Consider the following 24,865-nt stretch of genomic DNA (forward strand, 5'->3'; position numbering starts at 1 on the left):
CAGACTGTCTTCTGATATGGCTTCTTCTGTGTTCAGACCAGGCTCTCAGTCAGAGACATGGATTCAAACAGTCTCTCCTAAGAGGGAACAGATATGAGAGCATCCAGGTTGTCTATTAGGCTCAGCTCTGGAGTATGCCTTGAACTTTTTTGAAATTAAAAACCTGATAGTGACTTGAACAACAAAAAGAAATTCCAAATTCTGTCTGGAAGAGGAAAAACTGCTCCTTCCTCCCCAGTATCTGTCGAGTCAGGAGAGACTGAGTAGGTGAGGTAAACACACGACAAATCCCCAGGCCATTTTCCAGAGATTTATGAGGATATACCACTGCAGCCCCATGTAGCCCATCACTGCAGCGACCCAGGTCTTCCCTTACACCAGATAACAGTGAAGTATCTTAAGCAGGTATGTTCTGGTTCTTGTTCAGTCACTGAGAATCTTTCATGCTTATTTTAGCCTTTCAGGGAACAGTCCTAGTCCTGCTGGAGGGGAAAAGCTGATGGAAGCTCTTGGCTATTGCAAGCACATCGAGGAGTTACTGTAAGTGTGTAATTTCCAATGTCCCTTCAGGAGGCAGGGCAAAAAGCAAGGCATAGAAACCAAATCTAATCTGGCCCCAGTAAAGCTAAAGTCAGTTTTGGTACTGATTCTTGTGAGAGCAGGGTAAAAACATCTGAATAGGACAGGAATGTGTGGTGCTGGCTGTGGGACATTTGGGGATTTCATGTTCATTACAATCTCTTGGAGATTCCCAAGAACTGCACAAACTGTGTCAGTGGAGAAGAGCTGGATCTGCAGTTTAACAGCAAGTGTCACAGGCATATGGACTGTGCAGTACATTTTTTGCCTAAGAAATCAGCTTTAATCTATATGGCTACAAAAATGGAGGGAAGATGACAGACAGAGGCTTTAATCAGCCATATTTATTGTCAGTCATTCAATTTCAGACCACTTTATAGAACGAATGTACCCTGACATATTAAACAAATAAGAAAATTTAAAAAGAGCAAATCAGAAGAAAGTATTCTGTTCCAATTAAAGTGCTGAAGCTATTAAAATAACTTTCATATTACAACATTCAGACTAAGGACACATATTATGAAGTGCAATTTCAGTATAATTCCGGCTCAGGACAGCTGTGGTGGTGTTACTTGGGTGGGCAGCCAAGTTCCACCACGGCCACTCTCTCAGTCCCCCTTCTCAAAGGGGAAGAAAATACGACACAAAGGGCTCAAGGGTTGAGATAAGGACAGGGAGATCACTCAACAAGTATCGTGACAGGCAAAAGAGACTCAGCACGGGGAGATTAGAGAAGTTTATTACTTATTACTAACAAGCTAGAGAAGTGAGAAACAAAGGAAAGAAACTAAAATGCCTTCCCCCCATCCACCCCTTCTTCTACCTCCTCCCCCTGGGCAGCGCAGGGGAACAGAAGAATGGGGCTTGCAGTCAGTCTATAGCACTTTGTGCCGCTCCTTCTCGGTCACTCTCTGCCCCTGCCTCACATGGGGTCCCTCCCATGGGATGCCGTCCTTCTTGAACTGATCCCATGTGGGTTTCCCACAGGCAGCAGCTCTTCAGGAACTGCTCCAGTATGGCTCCAAACCATGGGATCCATCCATCCGGAGCAAACTGCTCCACCCTGGGTTTTCTGTTCCTCATCTTACAGCAAGGATGAGGAACAGAAAATATGAGTTGTTTAACTTTCTGTCTGTCTGTCATATCATTAAGGTGATATCCAGAAGCATCACCACAGTGTGAGTACAGCATAATTTACTTCACTATTTAACTTCTGCTGCAGGATTACAAAACCTCATTGTTATTTCTGCCCACCCTCAGTGTCCTTTGGATTGTGGACATTAGCTCCTTTCAGTGCAGTCCCATGCACATGTGGGTGAGGAATGGGGGTCACAGATATGGGTAGGTGACAGATGGGTGAGGAATGAGGCTCTGTATCTCAGCGCCAGTAACGTTTTGTTTCTGACCCTTCCAGACTATCAAGGAATGTTTTTGGAGATGGGGCAGCAGTGAAACTTGCCCTCTGTCTACCTCACGTGAGCAGCCTGAAGATCCTGCAGTAAGTATCAGCCTCTGCTCTAGGAAGGCAGGATATCCTGGGAATATGTGGGATGGCCAAAAGAAGGCAATGAAAAAGGAAGAAAGCATAGACTGAAGTGGTATGCTGATTTCTGATGTAGACATTATTTTAAGTGACTCATGATTGAGAAACCCTTCACAGTTACTCTGCTACATCAAACACTTACCATATTCCTTACCTTAAGTCACTCCATCAGCTATTCTTGTGTAATTTCTTGCAGCATTAACTTTAGAGATGAACCTGGCATTGCATATGCAGTAAAACAACCCTGTTAATTGGTTTCAAACACGTTAACTTCCTATGCTTCTGGCATGCTCTTGTTCTCATGTAACATAAGCATATATATCAGCAGCTTCTGTGGCCCCTCACTGTTCTGTGCAGGCATCTCTGAGTCATTTTTCTCCCTGAACTCGGTGGTGTTACGTCTTTAAAACTTGTATGGGAGTCTTTCCAGGGCTCTAATATGTAGGACTTTCTCATACTGTGTTGCAGTAGTAAATCAAGGAATCTGTGAACTAAGAGTTCACTGGGCTCAGTTAGCCTAGTATCATCAAAACTTGGAGAAGCAATCCCAGCAGTGGGAGACTTCAGTCCTCCAGGTAGGTTCTTGTCTTCACTGGAAAAGTGTTGGGAAATCTTGAGACATGAGGTCCCATCTGCTCATTGTTCCCAAGGTCATTCCTGACCGTCTCAAACTGATCCCATGTGTGCAGAGCTGGAGGAAGGCTCCCAGTGGTACCAAGCAGCCTTTGCTTTTGCACCGACAGGCTGACTGTGCTCCTTTGTTGTGAGCACAGGAAAATCCAGTGAGCTACATGCCCTTAGGGCCAGGTGTCACTGGCAGCAGCAGCAGCAGGAATCAGCACCAGGTGCTGATTAAAAAGATGTTGCACCTTTCTTCTTGGCAAGTTATATACGAGCTTTTGTTACAGTTTTATTCTAAAATAATCCTCAAATGCTTGTGTTTCTTTTGCTAGCTTACAGAAAAATAACATTGGGCCAACAGGAGGGACAGAGCTGGCCAGAGCCCTGGCGGCATGTGGGCTGTTGGAAGAGATAAGGTAGGTCATGGCAGGACTACTCAGGATGGTGCCAAATGTATGGACTGGTATCACTCTGCAGGTGGGAGGCATTTCAGCGCTCTGGTCTGGGGCTGTCATCTAGACTCTTCCCCTGTGCATAATCGTCCCGTGGAAGGCAATCCCTCCACCCCTCCTAGACATGTTTCTTAGGGTGAGAGGAAACGGTGTCTGAAGTTCTGCTGGGCCTTTTGTAGCTATGCGCCTTTGAACTATTTTCTGCAGTAACCTGAGGACTGATAGAGCTTCTAGATATGAAACTGAAAGAACGGAGGTGATATGAATTAACTCTTCCACCTGCATCTTTGATGCCACCATTCTTTGTTATGTGTATATGGTTAAATAACAAAATTAATTAAGATGTGGGTAATTTGGGTGTGAGATATGGTAGAGCAGGGTAGGTATTGCCATGGCTCATGTTTGCTGGTAAACAGGAATGGAGCTGCACACCCTGGTGAAGGCTGGAAAGCAGTTACTGCTGCTCCTGAGCTTTTGAGATCCATGTCTTCTTCCCATTCTCCCTTTGATATACAAGCTTACCTTCATTTCCTCGAGAGGCACACCAGTCACTAACTGTAGTATAACCTCTTGTTTCCAGTTTCTCATGCAACTCATGATGTGCTGCAGATGTGTCCATCTCAGCCACAGGTATAACCCTGCATTACTACCTGCAATAAATGAACTGGTGAATGGATTTAGGTTTGTAAGTTAGAGCAAGGCTGTCATTCCCATTTTACCAAGCAGGGAATTGACCCTGAGTTGACATGTCTGGCCTGTCCTTGCTGTCTACAGTCCTCACTTAGTCTGGGTACTAGTAACTGATTTGCTAATACACCTAGTTGCATTTTGGTGGTGGGTCTTCTCTGACTGCTTTCTCTGCTGCCACTCAAAGCTTCTCCATTATTCTTACAGTTTATCAGAAAATGACCTTGGGGAAGGGAGTATCCATGCCCTGTCTGAGGGACTGCCACACTTGGAACACCTCCGGAAGATTGAGTGAGTACCAGGGCACTGAATGCTCCTAGGGCAGATTGTGGTTGGCTTTCTTTGTAGCATCGCAGCAGATGGTGCTGGTGCTGTATTCCCACCAGTTCTGAAACCAGCACTTTGTGCTCTCTTTTTCTTTTTTTTCTTTCTCCCCTGCTTCAGCTTGAAACTCTGTGGAATCACTGATTGTTCTTCAAAATCACTTTCTTGCGCCTTCCAACAATGCCCTGCCATGGAGGAAATAATGTGAGTATGGAAGTGGATGGGGAGGTCCTTCAAAAATAGGTGATGCTTGTATTGATGTCTGCTCTTACTGTTACCTGCAGAACACTTCTGATCCTGCTACACATTTATTGATACTTACCACTACAGTACTTTTTAGTGATAAATTTTCTAGTGATTTATCAACTGACTAAATTCACTGCAAAAAAAATCACTGGTATAGCTTGCACTTTGTTGGAAGTGAAATGTGAAGAGCTGAACAGAATATGGAGGAAAACACTCATCTTCAAACTGCCCATTATCCTTTGTCTTCTAGCATCTGCTCTGAGGGGTAGGACAAATTCCTTGTCTTGTTCTTCATGGCTAAGTCTTGTCCCCATTTAAAAAAAAAAAAAAAAAAAAAAAAAAAAAGATGGCCACAGCTGGCTCTTGGAGCAGAGCAGGAGCTTTTCTGTGTAACTGTAGAGACTGAACTGAGAGCTCAAAGCAAAATAAATTCAGCCTGCAGGTGAGCAGGTGGTACCACCAGCTCCTAGAGGTCACTCCTCTACCAGGCTATAGATCTGCCAGGCCTAGGCTCTCCAGACATCTTTGCTGTGGCCAGCTGGGTGACACCTGACTGTCATGTTAATCTGATGTGCCACAGTTCTGCAAGTACTTGTGAAAGGTCTGAATAAAATGAGGCATGGGTCATAAGCCCACCAGACTTTCCCCTTCCTCCCCCAGAAGGTATTTGTGTGGAGATCGCAGATATTTTAGGACTTAGGACATTAAGTAAAAGCCAGGATTTTATTGCCAGTCCCAAGAGAGGTGAATTCTGGTGCTAACACCACATAATCTAGTGGAGTAAAGCAGTATGCATGACAGTATGCTGACACCCACGAAATCCCAGAACAGTCCATGAAGTTGTTTGGTAGAGGGCCCCTATTCTTGGACCGGATTCTGTCTTGCCTTTCTTTTTTAGGTCCTATGCACAATACAGAAATTCTGGAGTTCCAGAATGTCTTATCAAACACAGAAATATGTGGTGAAACTGAGGAAACCCCTCAAAATTAATCTTTGTAGGGTAGGGGAACTTTTACCTACCATGATAAGGCAGTAATAACCTCTTGTAAATAGTCTAATCTGTGAGGGGCTTGTAGCATCGCACTGATGTTGTTCCCCTTGTGTTCACCGTTGGTTGGGCTTGGCTGACTCACCAGCTGCGGTTTCTTGTCTATCTTAGATTGTCTTGGAATTCCCTTGGGGATGGCGGAGCCCAGGAGTTGGCCAGTGCCCTCCCAGGGATGGAAAAGCTGAAGATGTTAGAGTGAGTACAGCCCCGAGAGCAACACCAGGAGGACCGGTATTTGTGTCGTTGAGCCTTCAGCTACCGTACTTCTGTGGGACGTACGCTAGGAACAACAGACAGACATGCTTCTGCAACTCAAATGCAGAATTCAAATGCTTACTTAGCCCACTGCATGTACTGTATACAGCCTTGCTTGGGTGATACACAGAGCGAAGTGGTGTTGAAGCACCTCTTGCTTAATTTAAGGTATTTTCTGGCTGTGGAGGTATCCGAGAAGAATCTAGTCTGCCCAGGCCTCCTGTTTGAGTCATGAAAGACAAAATGGTATTTCTAGGGCATGAGTCATAGCATTTAATAGCCTCAGATGAGCTTCTTCCTGGAGGCTTTTATTTCTCTTCAATGCTTTGGGTGGTCTAGGTGGTTACCATGCTCAGAGAGCCTGCACCAGGACAAGTAGTACATAACAGTAGTACATAACCCATGCTGGAGTGGCCAGACTGTGGGTTCTGGGCCGCTGGAGCTCCCAGGAAGCTCAGATGCAGCTCCTGCACTGGAACTGTGGTGCAACCAGCAGCTGGGTTTGATGTTACCTGTTCATATGCTGGGCATCATAGCCCTACTCCATGGGAGAGATTTGTTGGCTCCTGCTCAAGAGCTGTTCTTAGAGCTCTCTTCCCCCTGGCCCTCTGAAGCACATGGTATATGGCTTCCATCTCTCATCTATATAAACATAATAGCTTGTGGATCGCTGGATCAGGACTGAGTCTTATTTGTCCTGGGCAGGGAAACTACACAGGAGAGGTTTCCTAGCTGTTTTTACAGGTACAGGATGGTTGTTTTTGAGGCAGGAAGAACTATTTCTAGCATTTTTTGGCATCAAGCTCATGGTGGGATCTGTTAGAGCGCTCCGAAGGCAAGGAAGCTCTTACAAGTCCTATTGCTAGAAGGAGGTCATGGGGAGCAGTGCGTCCTTCCTGTATAAATAGGGCCGTGGTCATCAAGATGAAGATGATGTTGGTTGTGAACCATTGCTGCGCTTGTACAGAAGTGTGGCTTCTGGGATAGGAGGAGGAGTCAGTGATTGGTCTGCTGTTTTCTGCTCTTAATGTTATTTTGCTTTTTAAAATGTTTTGTTTTTAAAATAGTCTGGAGAAAAATCGCATTGGTGCCCATGGAGCTGTGAAGCTATCAGAGGAGCTTGTCAAGTGCCCAGAAATTCAGTTCATAAGGTGAGCAGGTGTCACTGAGGGTTGTGGCTGCATGTTGGGTCACCTAGGGGAAGTCGGGGAGACTTGGGACAGGTGTGAGCCATGCTGGCCTGCTGCCTCAAGTAAACTGGCATGGATTAGATTACTGCAAAGGACCCAGACACAAGCCAAACAAACTGAGGGTCTTCTAGTCGAGCTTCACCTCCTCAGAAAATCACTGAAAACAAAACAAAACAAAAAAAAGACTGCAAGGCTTTATATGAGGCAATAGTAAAGACCTACTTGTGTAATCTTCCCATCAGGAATTTTGTTGCATTTCCCCTGTAAGTTTTCTTTCTCCAGTTACGTCTGGTTTCACTTCCAAAATATTTTCCTGCCCTGTCCCAGCCTCTGTCCTGGGATCCATATCTTGCAGATACCCACTCCTTGTCATTGCCTCTCCAAACCATGTGTATCAAACTCCACGAGAAGCCTCTTGTGAGAGACACCCATTCACCCATCACTCATTGGAAAAGTCACTCTTCTCAGAGTGCCTCTTACAATCTTTTGGTAACACAGGTCCCAAAGCCAAGTATCTGCTCCTATCTAAGCTGTCTCTTTGACCCCAAACCAGTCTCTATCTTCCCCAGTAGTGACAGCACCCACAGAGAAGTATTTGTGGTTCCAGCTGGAGCTTGGGGCCCCCTTGTTCTTGCTCGCCGTGGTGCAGCACAGCACGCAGCCCCTCTGGCTCCATGGAGCACTCTGCTTCACAAGTTAAAGGCCTGGTACAGGCAGCGCTGGGGTAGACTCCAACAAATGAGGCAGATGAAGGAGGGTGTCTCACATAATCCAAGTTGCTTGTGTAACTCAGCTTTTCCTCCCCATCCTGAGATCCCAGTGGCCTGAGGACCTTTCAAAGCCTTAATCTTTCTCCCAGGATAGATCAGTGAGTCCATTTCAGCAGGCAGGAAGCTGCTGGGTTGCTGCTGTGTCACTGAGATATGGCCATACCTTGTTCTTGTCTCACTGTTGGACTGGCTTTGATAAAAACCTAAAGCTGCCTCTTTGAGTCAGCCACTGTGTTGGGCATGCCACCTCCTGGCCCACCACACCAAATCCTACAGTAACACGCGTGCTTCGTTACAGGCTGTGGGACAATCCAGTGCCCAAGGGCCTCGCTGCAGATTTGACAAGCCAAGACCCAAGACTGTGCTTCTCCTTCTATTAGCAAAGAAAAGACATTACCTGACTAGGAATTGCTTTCTGTTTCCCATTGACCTCAAAAATTGCACTAAAAGAGATTCTGAAGAACGCAGGAAACCAAAATTCCTCCAGCTAAGAACTGTAATTATAATGTCTTCTTTCATTGCACTGAACCAAGTGTGAGCGCTTACGTGTGTTTTGTTTTTTGTAAGCTTCTACTGTACAGAAGAACAAAAAGACTAAAGAATTGCTGCTGAGCAGGCAACGTTCCTCATGTACCAACACTGAAACTCTCTTCAGGATGATGAGATGCATCTGCTCGTGCTTTCAGAAAAGCAGCAGAATATTTCATTATCTTTAATCAAGATTACAACACCTACAGGATGTTCCAATAAAAGAATGAACGTCCTCCAGGAGAGGATGTAACATTTTTACAAAACTGTAAACTGTTGATGCTGTTATAAATGCACTGGAACAAGCTGTTTGAAAATTGTATATAGCTCTGTGTGATATACCTCTATGGTTTTTAAGGAAAAAAAAAAAAAAAAGTTTTTATTTGCTTCGTAGCAGGCTTCTCTTCATGCAGAACTGTCTCAGTTTCACAGTAAAAACTTCAGAACTTTGGCAATTTCAAATCATTGTCCAACAATGATCAATATTTGTGCTGCAATAACACAGCCTGATATCGCCATAAATTTCAGTGAGAAAACTTGAAGTACTGCTGAAGGTGTAAAGCAATTTGTAAGAAAACTATTGTACATGAGAAGATATGCACCACTGCCTACTTTCCTGTGGGGTTTTCCAGAGCTTTGTTGGATTTTTTGATGACTGCTTCACTAGTCTCTTTGAAGGGAAGGATAAATTAGCTTGAAGTGCTGCAATTTAGACTATGTAATGGATTCATCAAGCCTGTGCGTTGCCTGGCCATGAATGCTGCTGGACTGGAGGGAGAAGATCCCAAGCACTGAGTTTTCTGCTCTGCAGAGGAGACAACCCATGGCAGCTCCTTGCATGTACAGAATGACAGTTCGTGTTGCAGAAGTGCATGGCATTCTCATTATTTATTAACTTGTGTTACAAAGTTTTCTTTATGTGCTTGTACTGTAAATATTTAATCTTTGTGGTATGTGGGCAGCCAGTGGTTGTTACTCCTGGAGGAGCCACTGTCCTTATTTAAAGATCAGCATCAGGCTCTGGGAGATACTAATGCTGTTGCATAGCGGTAGGACCCATTTTGTAGAGAATGCACTCTGAAAATACTTCAAAAAAACACAACAAAGATGGTGAAATCCCTTATTAGGCCATAATTTATTAAAGTAATCAAGTATCTGAGATTTAAACACTGGAATTTAACAATAGGCTTTTCCAAATGTGGCCTTCATTTTCATTTTGCTTTTTCAGATCTAGTTTGCAGATGCAAATCTTTGTAGTGCCCATCAGAGTGGTGCAACAGGCACGGCGACCGCAGGCAGAGAGGTGCCTCGGTGCTGTCCGTTCCTCACAGCTTTCGGGGTGAGCAATGTCAACTGGGCTCTGCTCTGCCCCTGGTCTCCCAGGACTTCTGTTGGACCTCTGTTGGAAATGCACCAAGGTGGACAGAGTTTTCAGTAACAGTCCATCCTGGTCCAGGCTGTGATTTGAAAAGCCATTTTATCCCGCGTTTTCAACATCGTTTTAGTAGGACTGAGTACTATGTCTCATAAATAATGAGGTTTACTCTCTATGAAGAATAAAATCACTGGGATGTTACTCCTTAATGCGCCTCATGATGGCCATTTTGTAATCTTCAGTAGCAGCCATTGCCAGAGCCTTTTGCTGTTACCACAGTCCCATGCAACAGCAAGACAACCAGACAGTGACATTCACTGTCAAACAGAGGTTTGTCCAGCCCCATGGTGTCATCTCCTTGATGTATTCCGGCCTTTGAATTTGTTCTGGTGTCATGATAATTTATTTTCCCCTTCTACTGGTGTGAAATGTACTTTCTTGCATATTGTTTTTCCTCCTTTTTTGATGGGAAAAATGTGCTCTGAGTAATTAAGAAAGCCACTTTGATGAGTGCTTGACTTTTCAGTTCTGTTTTTTTTCTGTGTCTGGGATGCTAACCTCGGGTGGCTGCCTTTGCACAGGGATCTCTTGGGTTACATCATATTGTTGGATGGTTCTTCCTTGCAATGAAATGCAGTATTTGAAAATAAATGACATCTGGGATTATCCTCTGCCGTTCCCCTGACTCCTGAAGTTAGGAAGCAAACGCTGTATGCCATGAGGTTTGTAGTGACATGGGGCATGCTAAGAACATTAGTGCAGTGTTCCTCTTGACTTTAGACATTAAAGAGTGTCTGTGAAATCCCAGTGCACCCCTGCGGTTCCCCTGTTCATTCCAAAATTCAAGATCAGCTCGGGCATCACTGGGCATCATCTTTTCCGGAACACCAGGTGTCAGCAAAACCCCAGGCATGAGAAGCGGTTGTCTGTAGCCCGGGTATCCCTGGCCCAAACCAGGCAGCTGTATTTCAGGGCATGGGCCCTCCATGTGCCCAAACACAAGGTTGCATGTTCTCTGTGCCTAGCTGGCTTCAGTTGCTGGATCAGGCCTTTAAGTATTGTACTTACATGAGGAAATGTCGCTGCATTTAGAGAAATTGAGGTCTGGGTTGAGTTATGTGTGAAGCAGAATAATGCACTTGGTGCTGAATTTGTTTCTTACACTGAACAGCTGGAGCCACCAGGCCGCCCTTCCCCAGTGTGCTTCCCACTGTCACTGTGATGCTGATTTCTGTGTTTTCAGCTTGCAGCCACGTCTGAAAAGTTTCCAAGGGGAACCTGGAGGCCTCATCCAATACCAAGGGGTAGCATTAGCCTTACGGCACGCAGGAAGACATGAGAGGCTGCTGGGGACTGCGCGAGATGGCTGAGAACTGGGATGATTCCCAAACAGATAATTAACGTGGGCCACTTTCAGAGCTGTCACTATTAGGTTTCAAATTTATCGTGGTCCAAAAATGGAAATCTGTCAGGACTTCCGCACACCCCTATTGTTTCAGGCTGCCTGCAGCCTGCAGAAGACAATGAACGTGCCAGTCAGGACTGGTTCCATGCACAGAAGGGATTTTGCCCCCTGAGACCAGATCTTTAGAAATAAATACACTGCTGTAAACAAACGTACTGCTGGAGGGTGGTGAGGAGCCCAGGCTCTGTGCTGTGGAATAGACGGAGCTGGGCTGAGCCAGGCTTTTGCATGCAATGGCTGCTGTTTCGTAGAGCTGGAAGTGCAGCTGCAGTTTCCCCTCTGATAAAACCAGCTCTGAACCCATTGGGACTCCGAGGTGTCATGCAGGACAGGAGAGAAAACAAAGGAAATGCTTATTTCAGAAAAAAACTGCCATGTTGGCATTCATGAAGTATTGGCTTCCTCTCCCTCCAGAGTGACACTTGGGGACAGTGGCATGGAGGTGACAGGGCAGCCCCAATACAAGACCCATTTCTTGCGCAGATCCCAGATACCGGCTGAATCCCTCTTTCGGGCACAGCCTCCTTCCTTGCTGCGCTAGCTTCTGGCTGGGTTAACACAGGAAGAAGGATTCTGCTCCTAGAAACCTGCATTTGGGCTCAGCTTTTGTTCAGATGTGCCCCCCAAAAGGCGCGCTGCCTGGGCAGAGCAGGAGCATCCTGCGTGCCCCTGCCCTGCTGCTGGGCGAGGGGCGGCCAGGCAGCCAGGAAGGGCGCGGGGCTGGGGAAGGGAGGGACAGTATCAGCAGGGAAATCTGCCTTAGTGCCTTAAAATTCATCCAGCTTTAAGCAATCAAGCTGCAGGAGAGGGGAAAGCTGGTGAGGGGGACGCTGGGACTTGCTCTTGTTGACTGTGGTCTTTAAAACTATGAACAGAAGCTGCAATAAAGGGCCCTATACAAACAAAGATGACATTTAATCTGAAGCCTCAAAGGCATGCTTGCAGCCTGATTACCCTATCTCCATCTCAGAAATATCTGTATAAATATCCCTTACGTCTGCTGATGTGTTGGCCAAGCATCAGGTCAGGCTGCTAATGGTGTATCGGGTGCAAACCCCTACGACAGCCGTCCAGAGGGGAAAGCAAGGCAGCTCCTTGGCTGCAGCAGGTGGCAGGAGGCCCGGTGGCTTCTGAGTCAGAGGGCTGCCCGTTCCCCTTGCTTATGCAGCCTTTTGCTGTGGGGAGCAGGGGAGGCAAACTGCCGGCATCGTCCCAGCGTGGTGCAGGGCCGGGTTCCAGCTGGCGAGGCAGGGCTGACCCAGCTGGTACCCAGTGTCCGTCAGAAGCACCCCTTGGGGTGCTGCTCCCACGAAATTGTGCTTTCTTCACAGGGAAACAACATGGGAAGTCATCTGCAAACCTTTCCCCTGCTTTTGTCTGGAAGCTTTTCCAGCCGCGTTTGCAGAGCGAAGGGCCGTGAAACAGCCGAAGGGGAAAACTTCGAGTGGATCCTGCTTCTACTGGAAAACGTGCCCTTAGCGAGAGGCGTTATTGCAACATATGCGTTGAGCGGAACGTTCCTCTGGAGCACAGCTAGCGCCAGAGAAGGACTTCGGGGGATGACGACGGCAGAAAACACCCCAGAACAGCGAGCAGCACCCCGGACGCCAACGAGGCGGTGCGCGACGTCCCGCCTCGACGCCGCGAGCCCCAAACGATGCTGGCACCCCTAGGCACCCCGCCGGCCGTACGGGCCCAACTGCGCCCCTTCCCCGCCCGGGGCAGGAGGAGGAGGAGGAGGAGGAGGAGGAGGAAGGGGCGGGGGCGGTGCTGCCGCCGCTGCCGCCTGCGGTCCCCGCCCGCGGGCCGCGCCCCCCGAAGGCGGCGGCGGGCGGCGGGCAGCGGCCATGGCGAGGCGCTGAGCCCCCGCGGGAGCTGCTCGGCCCGGCCCGGCCCGGCCCGCGGCGGTGAGCACGGGGCAGGGGGCGGCGAGGGAGGGCAGGGGGCGAGGGGCGGCGGGCGCCCCTGGGGAGGTGACAGCCCTCGGGGCAGGGCGGGGACGCCCCTGCCCGCAGCCTTGGCGTTCCCTTCTCCCCCTCCCCGAGCCCGGCGGGGCTGCGCGCCTGTTGCTCTGCCCGGCCTGCTCGCTGTGGCCGCGGGGAAGCGGTTCTCCAGCCCCTAGCGCGGCTCAGCGGCCGCCCCGAGCCCTCTCCGCCGCTCCCCGGTTCCCCCTCCCCGGCCCCCGCCCGCGCCCCTGAAGCCGACAGCCCGGGGAGCGCCGAGCCCCGCCGGGGGGAGCCCGGGGGTCCCGGGGCTTCGGCCGTTCCGCGGGGTACGCGGGGGCCCCGGTGCCCTTCGTGCGTCTTCGGGGGGTCCGTGGGGTCCCCGCGGGAAGCAGCCCGGGTGCCCGAGCCGTGCCCGCAGGACGGCGGGCGGGGAGATGCGTTCCGGGCAGCTCTGCCGGGCTGGGGACCTGGCGCTGGAAGTCTCCGTGGGAGTCACCCCGGTTTCGGTGAGCCGACGGCTCGCAGGCAGCTGGGCTGCGGGCAGACGCGCCCGGGGGAGCTGCTCGCAACGAGCTGGGCGGAGCGGGAGCTGCAGGGCTGAGCGGAGAGCAGAGCTCCGGGCAGCGGCGGCAGGAACACCTCCGAGGGGCTGGATGCCCGCTGCTGGCTGCCCAACCCTGCGCTGCTTGGCACGAAGGGGCTGGGAAGGTCCCTGTGAACCCGAGCTCTGGACTTGAAGCCTCCTGGAGGTGCTCCCTTGGAGCTGGGGTCAGAATCGGGCTGGTGCGAGCGCTGTGCGCATCCCATATCGCTGCCCCGGCTCCTGCCTCCAGGCATCTGCCTCTGCCGAAGGACCTGCCGCAGCCCTGGCCGTGCGCGCCCGTCCCCGAGCGCTGGGAGCCGGGGGGGGCTTGCTGGTAGGAAGGATTGAGTCAGGGATTTCTAGCAGTAGGGCCAGTACTGGGGCTTTCTTACACAGTGTGCGGTATCGCTCTACTTTTCTGAGGTCAGGAGTGTTTTATTATGGGTCAGACATCACCTTGGAGTGAGCCCTGTCCGGGGGGACAGAGAGCAGAGCGATGAGGAAGGCTGGGAACAAAAGCTCAGGGCGTGGGGAAAGGATCCTTGCTGGAGACCTGAGTAGGAGGAGGATGTTTTCATGGAGTAACCTCAGGGAAGCGATGCATTTGCTTTGATTACAGCTGCATGACAGCCTGGGATACACATTTTCTGATGAGGTTCATTTTTGTTTCTCTGCTGCAACATCTGCCACTGCTTCTGGGATGCCCTACATCCCAGACAGGACAGTGTGGAGGGAAGGTGCCAGGCAAAGTGTGCCTGGCCGGGGCGCGGATGGCCCCCAGCGCTTGTTCTGGGGAGGTGAGAGGTCCTGGAGCTGCCTTCTGAGGCTGTTGTGGTGCTGTGGCTCCGGGGGCATGGGCAGCGTGGTTGGGGCTGGTGTCTGAGAGTCCAGCCGTGGAGCTGCTCCCTCCTCGCTGCCTGGGCTCAGCTGGGTGGTCAGAGGGAAAGGAGATCACCAAGGGCCACATCAGTGCTCTGCCCTGGGGGTGTCCGTGTTCCCGGGGAGGGGACAGAGCCAAGGACCCTGCACCGATTGCTCACAGCCTCTTTCATTCAAGAAGCCATTGCTCCCAGGGGGTTGCGGGCCCCTGGTGCCTGGCCGGGCAGTGCTGGGCAGTGCTGGACGAGCAGGGCACTGGCCCTGTGCACCTGGGTTTCTACCACAGGAAAACCCTCCTGGGGCTCGGCCGCTCGAGCTGCTGGTGAGGATGCTCTTCCTGCTGTGGGGATGTTTCTGCATGCAGCGAGTCAAGCGTTCCCCAGCAGCATCGTCTTCCAACGATGCCCCTCTCTCACCCCAAAAGAGAGGAGCTGTGCGGTGCTGGAGCGGCTGCTAGCTCCCCCATGATTACCAGTCTGCCCAGTTGTGCACTGGAATTGTATGGGCCTTGTCTGCCTTTTAGCACTTTTGGGAATTTCAGTGTGGCGTGCGAATGGTCTGGGACCACTAACCCACCTTCCTACTTCTGTTAAACCTGGTGGAAAGAATTTCCCACTGACTTCAGTGGAAACCTCTGCGGGCAGCGTTTGCCTCTGGGGAAAGCTGCTGGGCATCGTCTGTGTGACCGTGAAGCGGGGCTTGTTCTCCTGGAGCTGTCGGAGCACCGAGGACATAACACGGCCTTAATTGATGGAAGAGCAGCACTTGCAGCCTCCTGTCCCAGCTCAGGGTTGCCAGCTCTCATAAGGAGCTCATTATTTGAGAGCTTTGGATTTCATTCAATGGCAGGGTGGGGGAAGGAGAAGAAAAGGTAAATTTTGGCACTGGGGAGTGGGCAGGTGTTTGAAACTGTGTTCCTGGCAGGAGCCAAACAACAAAGTGGCGTGAAAAAAGGAATTGAACATTCTCCCCCTCCCCCCAAAAAACAAACAAACAAAAAAAAACAAACACCAAAAGCACAACGTTATGGCTTGTCTTAAAACCTCTGTAAAATATTTGTTGAGAGACCTGAGTCGTCATTTTAGCTTTAGCTCAGTCTCCTGGCTGCTTGTGTTGTTCTGTCCAGGCGGGTTGTTTGTTCTGATCACAGGAGCAAGGGAAAAAGTAATTCCCAGGAACTCAGGTGAGTTGGGAGGCCATGTGCTGTAGTCGTAACAATGTCTTTAAAGCATCAGAAAAATAAGCAAATGTAGTATTCATTAACAATGACTGCACTTTTTATTCACGTGCTGCTTTTTCTGTGGCTTTGGGTTTGGGAACTGGCAGATTTTTTGCCTCTTTCCAGTATCCAGCAGGAAAAAGCTCAAGTCTAAATTAGTCACTGTCCCCCAGCCCCAGGTTTTCCATGACCATGCAATTCCAGGCAGTGAGGATTTAAGAAGGAACATCAGACATTGAGAGGCTTATTTTAAAAATCCAAAGAGCTGGGAACATGCGTTTTGCTGTTAAACAGCAAGTCCAGTGCTGTGCAACCATGTAAAGCAAATTTTGTATTCCCTCCAGCAATTTTTAAAGCTGTTGGAAAGGAGCTGAGAATTTATCAGGCTTAACTCTCATTATAAGCGGCGTTCAGGGTTTTGTGTCCCTGTCAAACAAATCCACATCAGGGTGAAGCTTTGTGCGTCAAGTGCCAGCCTGGCAGCATCTCTGCTGCGAAGCAGGCAGATGAAATATAATAATTCAGGAAAAAAAGCGGATCTTGAGCATGTGGCTTCACCTGTGTGCAGCGTCAGGGTGAGCTCCAGCCCGTGGGAACGTCACTGGTGCCGTTGCCCAAGCGAGGACTCCGGGTACTCTTCGCTTTGCTTGCTGGTGAAAGCCAGTGCATGCAGTGCTGGTGGGCATTTGCATCCCCCTCCCGCTGAACTCAGCGCCCAGTTTATACCCAGCTCGTCGGAGTGCTCACGAGTTGGCGGACGGCAGATGCTCGATGTTGTTCAGCGGAGGGAAGGACGAGCTCTTGCTGCCTCTCCTGCACCCAGAGCATTTCTTTCCCCAGCAGCGTTGTGGTTCAGTGGCAGTGTGGCAGTGTGAACAAGTGTTGCACAAAACTTAATTAATACTTATTTATAGTATCAGGGAAGAGGCTTTGAAGTTTGGCTGCTCAGCAAACACCGAGTGCTTGCGCTGGCCGGCAGTGGCATTAGTAAATGCTTAAAGGTGTTTCTCATTACTGAAGTAATGTTTTTTTCCCTCACTCGTGATGGGTATTGGCTAGAAATAGGAATTCGATTGAAATTCAGAAAGCCAGGTATTTGGTTTTAATACATTAGATAAGCCTTTAATAAGTCAAATAGCCAATATGCACTCAGTATGCTGGGTATAGAAGGAAAAAATAATTTCACCCACAGATATTTATCAGGGTGAGAAAATTCAAAAGCAGTGGCTGGAAGGTACAATCTGCCCACAGTCCCCAGCACGCTGTGTCCTCCCCCAAGCTCGTTCCACAAGGAGTACGCGTCCGAGAGGAGAATCCCTGCCATGGGATTCGTGGTTTACGTTTGCTTCTCTTTAGATGCAGCTCGTGGAGGGTTTGATGCTAGCTCCAGGATTCACAGTGACATCACAATATTTTCTGCCCTAAATCACAGATTTCCTTAAATTGAGCCCAAGAGGAAGCCTGTATTCAAGCAAAAATATGTGGTTGTCTTAGTGTGTCTAAGCCAAACCTGCTTGCAAATGGCAACTGGAATTGGGTCTGTGCGGCTCGGCCGTTGTGGCATGTTCGCAGCGGACGATGCTCTCATGATCCTATCTTGCCCTGCCTCTCGCTTTCCCCTCTCCATTTCTGAGCAGCAACCCTCTGCTGCCGTGCTGGGAACCGGTGCTGGTTTGTGAGCAGCTATCGAGCACTGAGCGTGCAGCGAGCTGTGGGTGCTTGGTGCCAGCCGGGGCTGGGCTGCCTCCTGGTCCCAGCCATCGCAACCTGTCTTTTTTCTCTCAGGTTTAGAGGATTTATTTTTTATTTTTATTTTTATTTTTTTGTCTTTTTCCAGTGTGTGATTTTCTGAGCGCTCTTCTGAACACACTAGGTCTCTGCCTGGTCTCTGTGAAGTATTGCACTGGCAATAAAGCCGCTTCCCTCTGTCACCGCAGGGGTGGAGGAGCAAGCCTTGCTTCTGTTTGCCAGGACGAGGCCTGCAGCTTCCCACCGGGTGAGCACTGTGCATAACCACCGCCGCTGCTGTGAGCGCGGTGCTCGTGCTGTCCCTGCGCCCATCGTGGCGGGTGACTTCTTTCCAGGAGGTTTTTTTGGGGATGAAGTGCTGGGTGATGACGTTTTTAGACTTCATCCAGAGCAGGCTGGAGAGCAAACCTTGCTGCCCTTTGTTCCCAAGTCCTGGGACGGACTCTGCTCAAGGGTCAGGGTGGGTGGCGTTGCAGGCTGCCTGCTGGCCAGGAGCATGTTTTATTTCTCATGCCCAGCTTACCGAGAACTCCTCTTTCTGTGGGTGCGGGACCTCTGCGAGGACGTGGGTCCTGTCCTGCAGTCCTGCAGCACGGGTGACGGGGGTGCCCAGGAGAAGCAGGCTGCTGCTGGCATGTCTCAGCTCCTAGCTGGGCTTCTGAGTTGCTTTTTAGGCGCTTACGGCTGAAGCTGAGCCTGACTGTGCGTGCGGGAATGGGAAGGGGATCATCGCTCCCACCTGCCCAGCTTCCTCAAAGCATCCCCTGACTGTTGCTGGCCCTCCTCACAGTCCTGCATCCCGAACGGCAGCAGGGCACCAGGCATTGCGAGCCAGCTGGTGACCAAAGGCAGGGCTGGCAGTGTCCCCTCTTCTCCAGGCAGGTCCCCGGGACTGCTGCCAGCTCGGGATGGGGCTTGCAGCCTGGGTGACCCGTGCTCTGGGTGTGTTGTAGCCCACGTGCCATCCCCTGGCAGGAGAGCAGTATCTCCCGCAGCCTCCTGGGCTTTGTCCCCTGCGGGAGGCTTTTTGGCTGCTGTGAGCTGCCCTCGCCCATCGCAGGGAGGGGAGCGGTGCTTCTTCCCCTCAGCAGCACTTGCCCTTGGGGCTGGAGAAGCTGCATGGGGCTCTTCAGGACACAAAGGCAAAACCTGAGCTGCTGCTTGTCAGAGCTGGGATGCTGGTTAGTGAGTTCTTCCCTGATATCCCTCTGCTGGCCACTGACAAACTTCTCCTGTGTCAGCACCTAAATTACTCCCCGTCCCAGCTCCCGTGGAAGGGCAAGGTCAAGGCGTCTGCACCGCTCCCATGGCAGAAGGGCCCCGGCCAAGCTGTGCTGCGGTGGGACTCAGTGAACACACAGCTCTGGGCTGCTTTCAGACAGCCCTGGTAAACTCGTGTGGGATATCTGTGAATGCTTTACCTTAGACAAAAGGTTTTGTGCACAAACAGAAGCATGATGTTGTAGTCTCCAGAGCTTTCAGTTCTCTGACTCCAAGTGGCATTGTCTGCATGGCCTCCCTGGCACTGTGTCCTGTCCCCCTCTGATGGCCACGGTTGTTTTGGGTGTGCTGTGATCTGCATTTCAGCCGACCCAGCTGGCTCACCTTCGGGGTGCCGCGTCTTCAGGGTCTGCTGTGGCCCTGGTTGATCTGCAGCCAGGAGGAACAAGGCAGGCGCTGAGCAAGGCTCACAGTGCCCTGAGCTGCCCACATCACCACATCTCCCCCAGAGGTACCTGCTCTTGCTTGTTCCCCTGCCAGCTCCCAGAATAGCCCAGGTGAGTCGGCAGCGGGGAACCAAGGATGGGCTGGGGTGCTCCCTCGGCTGGTGGTGACCACTCTGCTGTGTAGGTGAGTGTCCCCTGCTGTGCCTCGTCCGTCCGTGTCTGGGGGCGATCTCCCTGTGGTGGTGCTGTGGGTGGGAGCTGCCCTTGGGTGCATCCCAAGGGGATGCTCCTGAGCATCTGGAGCTGCTGGGCTGGGGGTGGCCCAGGGCAGGGAGCAGGAGCGGTCCTGCAGGCACAGACGTGCTCTCTCGGCCAGCCCTGACCTCACTGAGCAGTGGGGTTTGTGCCCCTGGGGACCGAGGGGCCGGTCACGCTGCACCTGCAGTGAGGGCTGCCGAATGCCACCATGCACATTCGATCGCTTCAGAGCAACCCAACCACAAAAAAAAAGTGTTTGAACCATTTCCCAGACCACTAAAGATGCCTTTCACTCTCTCCCCCATGATAAACTAATTTAGATGTCACCAAAAGGCATTTTACTGTATTGAAACAGAGCATGTGTCTGGGGGAAGCAGCAGGTGACAGGACGTTTTAGCCTCCCCTGGTAGCGCCTGGAGACAAAAAGCAGTGCCAGGATGCATCTGCATTCAGAGCGTGCCTCTGCGACCCATTTCCATTTTCCAGTGGGACCTCATTTTCCATGTGAATTTCTCCCTGGAGCCGCAGGCTGTCACCCCCTCCCTGTCCCCAGGCCAGCTGTCCCATGTCCTCAGCCCATGCGGTGGGAGGCTGTGGTCACCGCGGCAAGGTGGGATGCCCGTGCAGAAGGAACATCATCATTTCCTTGTGCCCGGTGGCCTCCTGGGCTCTGCCCATCGTCACCCTCGATGAGATGTTTCTGGCAAGCAGGGCACGGCCTGCTGGGCTACAAACCTTGCCAGGGCCAGCGGGCAGGGGCTTTTCATTTAAGAGCTGACACTGGAGAGGAGCTGGACGTTTCGGGTGGCTTGTCCTGCCTGGATTTGGGGGGATCTTTGCATGAAATGAAGGAGGCAGGAGGAGGACTTGCAGGAGGAGGTGCAGCACCTCAGGGCTCAGTCAACATCAAAACTCTGGTGATAGCTTCACCTTTCTGTATTTTGAAGGTGAGCTGGGACAGTGCAAGTGAGATTGACTTCAGGAAGCAAAGCAGTCCCTGGAGATTGAGGGAAGCCGAATTTTCTGTGGCTCCTGTGCCCGGTGGCCAGGCTCTTTGCTGTCCAAGAAGAGCTGAGGTTGTGTTGAGGTTTTCCCTGGCTAAAATCTGTCTGGAAAGTCTGTTTGGAAAGTACTCTAGGGAGGGGTTTTGGGAAAGAAGTGATGTAAATAGGTAAACTGTGGGCACATAAGCTTTGTTTCTTTAGAAAGCCTCTCCGGGGGGGCTGGGGCTGTGTGGCAGCTCCTGGTGCGGTCAGCCCGTCACATCACACCTGCTCCTGAGCGTGCAGTGAGGAACCACCACGGCACCGAGCGAGGGCAGGCAAAGCAGGGGAGAGAGAGGTGAGATGCGCCCAGGGTCATGCTGGAGTCAGCACTGAGGTGGCCCCAGGCCGCTGGCCATCGTCACAGCTTGCTCGAGACGGGATTTTGCAGCAGTGGTGCAAGAAAACCTGCTGTCAGCACAAGCAGCAATTACCTGGCAAAGCAGCGTTAGGGATGGCTTCCACCAGGAAGGGTTTATTTGGGAGATGACATATTTATGTCATCTTGAAACCTTTTTTTTTTTCTGCTGTGTCAGGCCCCTTGTGCTTCCCTGGTGGGCTGGGCTGAGGTTTGCATTTCCAGCAGTGCCGGTCTAGGGCTGCCTGCCTGCCTCTGTGCTGCGTCCGCGCCCCTCGTGCCGGGCACACAGCCGATCTGCAGGGCTGGAGGTCCGGTGCTCCCAGCAGGAGAGGCATTTGCAGAAGAGCCTTGCAGAAGAGGACAGTGCTGTGTGTGTGACTAATTGCACGGGTGCTTGGAAGGTAGTGAGGCTGTTACTAACACCAGGTGTGGGCTGGTGAATCCTCCGTGTTGCCTAGGCGAGACTGAACGGCGAACGTTTTTGCTTTGCGAGATATTTGTGGTGATGACCGTGTTTGTTGATAGGAGGGAGCTGATGCAGGCTGTGATGGTGTGGGGTGGCGGACACGCATCGGGCATCCATCACAGCCCACCCTAGCCTTGGCTCACTTCTCCAGCTGTGTGTCTGCTGCGTATTCAGTTTTTTTCCGCTGCTCAGGGCAGCCAGTTTCTTAACGCTCCTCTCCTTTGTTGCCATCTTCTGACAACCCATTTTCCCATGCACTTCTTCCTCCCTCTGCTCTCCTGCTGGGTCTCTGCTGCCTGTGTCCTCTGTATGAGCCCAGAATTACCTGCCTGGTTGCCATCTGTCATCTCTCCTGTTTTCCAAAAGAGGAACGTGCTTCTGCCATTGACTGTAGTGGAGCAGCCTGCATAGGTAAACTGAGTCACGGGTGGCTTCTGTGAAGCCTCGCAGAAATCAGTGATCTTCCCAAAGGAGGGGGACTGGGGGGCTTCCAAGAGGGACCCAGAAGGACTTTCCATGAGTCTGGTACTTCTGGAGCTGTTTCAAATGTACCATGTGTTCTCTGTGAAGTTTGTTGACTTTTAGTTTAAAGGAGGGGAAATCACTTAAGTTTGAGGGTACTGCTAACGTTACAAAAGCCCCCAGAATGTTTTGCTTAAAGTGCCATGAAAAAGGTGGATTGGGATGCACAAACCCAAATTCTGGCTGCTCACCCCGCTGTGGCATCGCCTCAAGACCTGCTGAGATGCTCTGCACGCCCGCAGTCTTTATGCTCTCCCCAGTACAAGCACTGCTCACCTTCATCCCAGTGAAGAGGAGTTATTGTTCTTCTGCTTCCCGAAAGCTATGCATCTGTTTCCTGTAGTAATGCAAACTCTGACCTGGTGTGATGGTGTGAGAGTTTTTATCTTCCTTTTTTTTTCTTTTTTATCTTTATTTTTTTTTTCCTGTTAATGCTTAAAACCACCCTACTGTGGCCAGTGTGGCGTGCTTCTCTCCTGGAGGAGGGAGGAGAGGATGTGTGCATTGCCCTGGGGCTCCCCTTTCTTCTGGGTGGCTGCAGCACTTGCTGGGCACCGAATCCCTCGCTGCAGGACGCTGTGGACACCGAGCAGCCTTGGGGGGGACAGAGTCACATAGGAAACAGCACTCAAAGATTGTCAAGTGCAGAGATGCGTCCATCTCGGGAGGTCCTTGAAGCGTGAATTGCCCAGTTTGTGTGAAGTGCTGGGACTGTGTGGTGTGGGGATATGGGGAACGCATCTCTCCACCCTCCTGTTCTGAGGACTCTTCTTCAGGCATCTGCTGTGGCCAGCGTCAGATGTTGCAGAAACACCTTGCCACGTTCCTGGGGTGCAACTTGGAGGTGGGGAGATGGGACGGGGCAGATGCACGCCCCCGCTGGGGCTGGACCCGCTCTGCTGGGAGCCGGGCAGCCGCAGCCTGGCGTGCTTTTCAGCAGGAAGCCACGTGGCAGCGCGATAAGCACGAACCTGGCAGCTGTGATTATATGTTAGGAGAATATTTGGCTGCGGATGCCAAGTGAGTCGGAGGACTTAATTTAGGGCAGCGAATGCAGAGAGACGAGAACAAAAAAAAAAAGGAGGAGGGACTGGAATCTATAATGATGGAGAGCTGGCTCTGGTGCCAGCTCCACTTCCCCCGAGTTCAAAGCATCCCATTGCCCTGGGGGAGGTACTGGATGTGTGCCATTGCCCAGCCCAGAGGTACATGCTGCAGGGGGTGACACGGGTGGCCAAGACCCATTTCTTCCCAATGTGCTTCTGCCCAGAGACTGCTCCCCGGGCTGGACGCTGAGCAGATGGGCGATGCTGGGACATGCACATGTGTCCGTGCCCTACTACGGCGTCACGGATGCTTTTGGCCTCCTGCCCCATCTCTGTGTTGCCGTTGGCATTTCCATGGGTACATGGTGTATTGTTTGGGGAGCTTACCTGGCTGAGAAAAATACTCTTTATATGAGTTAGTTGTCAGGTGAATCCATCCCCTAGCCTGGTTTGCAAACACACAGCTGCTGTGCCTGCAGAGGAAGAGGAGCAGCTCCACAGGGCATGGGCAGCTTGGCCAAGGGGAAAGTTGCTGACTCTTTGGCCTTGGTGAGAGATGCTCTCAGGAGCTTCATGGGCCCAAAGCTCAGTCACGTGCTGACCTGAGGGTGAGGTGCTTGGAGTGCAGCCAGGGACAGTTAGAACGGGACCCCTTTGCTGTGCCCTAGCCACTGGGCTCCAGCACCACAGTGTTGGCAAAGGGCATGGGGTGCAGTCACCTGGACATGTCCAGAGGGACCAGAGCTGGTGTGTGGTGTGAGAGGTCCACCTGTCTCTTGGGCATCTCCATCCTCAGTGGAGAGCTGGCCTCTGAGGGCCAGATGGATCAGCAGCTCCTTGGTGGAAAAATGATCTTTATCACGGCTGTGGGGAAAGGACGGTGGCATCGTCCTGCTGCCTTTTGCCTTCTTGGTAGTTGCGTGCGGGGCACCTCTGTAATGACACCAGGCTCACGTGGTCCATAGGTGGAGGGGAGGAAGAGGCCAGTGTCCCAGTCCCTGATTTTGGGCACCTGGACTGGAAGCAAGTCCCAGCCAGCACTGGCCACCTCTCTTTTTCTCCATGGATGCTTTGACTGTGAGCTTCCCGCGCTGCCAGCGTTCTCGGAGGCTCAGCAGGGGCTGGAGTGCAGGCGATGCTCAGCATGCTCAGAGGATGTTTTGGTGCCAGTCAGCCCTGGGAAAAAAAGCTTTTTCCACTGAGTCATTTGCTTCCTCTGTTTTGTGTGAGGCAACGTCGGGATCTGGGGGGAAGGGGAGATGGAAAAACCCAACCCAGATCTCCCACTCCAGCAGGACCCCATCCACATCAGCACAACTGCACTGTGTTTCTTTTTGGAGGGAGTAGCAGGCAGATAGCAGCATAAATAGAACAGGACTGGCTATTTTAAGACATCAATTGCATGATCTGTGTATTAAAAAAAAAAATCGTCATTTCAGCCACAACTGGCAGTGTGGGCTTGGAGAGGAGCAAGCAGGTAGTGCCTGCAGGCAGTAAGGGCTTCAAGGTGGAGGGGCCAGAATTACTTCTTCCACCTAATTCTGAAGCCAGTTTAAGAAGCAAGTGAGTATTTCTCCTCAGGGTTGCAGCAGATTAGGGTTCCTCATGTACACTGATTTCTCGTTGCTGGGAATTGGGAATGATGGTGTTAGGTGGAGCTGTTCTGTACGGGAGCACGTTCTGTGTGGGGCTGGGACTTGGTGGCTGTTCTGGAGAGGGGATGGACATGTGTGTGCACAACCAGGGATGGAGCTGTCTTCTTCTGGAGAGGTTCCTGGGTTCCTCTGGAGCTGAAACGGTTGTGCCACTCCTGCCTGTTCCTTGTCAGTTGGATGATCAGCAGGTTGGGATAAAGAGCTTGTACCACCGGGAATTAGTCAGGCTGCTGTTCAGCAGAAATCTTAGCAGACAGGGCAGGAAGGCTTAGCCTTGTAAGGGAAAACTGTTTGCCTCCTTCATGGGACTCCACAGCATGGCAGGGGCACGCGAGGCTGGGCGCCCAGAGTGACATCCCTGCTCCCTCTCTATCAGGAGCACGGCTCC

At 51.4% G+C, this 24,865-nt stretch overlaps 2 protein-coding genes across 3 annotated transcripts in view; both read left to right on the top strand.

The window, feature by feature from the left end:
* The window catches only part of NLRC5 (NLR family CARD domain containing 5), a 52,078-nt gene extending 41,959 nt beyond the window's left edge, over positions 1–10,119 (top strand). For both annotated transcript variants that reach the window (XM_035337012.1, XM_035337013.1), the window contains exons 41-48: positions 457–540; positions 1,994–2,077; positions 3,076–3,159; positions 4,090–4,173; positions 4,327–4,410; positions 5,612–5,695; positions 6,823–6,906; positions 8,014–10,119. In XM_035337012.1, coding sequence (XP_035192903.1) covers positions 457–540; positions 1,994–2,077; positions 3,076–3,159; positions 4,090–4,173; positions 4,327–4,410; positions 5,612–5,695; positions 6,823–6,906; positions 8,014–8,095 — 670 coding nt within the window. In that variant the 3' untranslated portion in view covers positions 8,096–10,119. The remainder of the gene's footprint in view (positions 1–456; positions 541–1,993; positions 2,078–3,075; positions 3,160–4,089; positions 4,174–4,326; positions 4,411–5,611; positions 5,696–6,822; positions 6,907–8,013) is intronic.
* A 2,791-nt stretch (positions 10,120–12,910) lies between these two features.
* CPNE2 (copine 2) overlaps positions 12,911–24,865 on the top strand; it is a 55,119-nt gene continuing 43,164 nt past the window's right edge. Inside the window, exon 1 of the mRNA XM_035337026.1 lies at positions 12,911–12,990. The gene's annotated coding sequence lies outside the window, so the exon portion shown is untranslated. The remainder of the gene's footprint in view (positions 12,991–24,865) is intronic.

Source organism: Oxyura jamaicensis, chromosome 11 (genome assembly GCF_011077185.1).
Source record: "Oxyura jamaicensis isolate SHBP4307 breed ruddy duck chromosome 11, BPBGC_Ojam_1.0, whole genome shotgun sequence".
NCBI lineage: Eukaryota > Metazoa > Chordata > Aves > Anseriformes > Anatidae > Oxyura > Oxyura jamaicensis.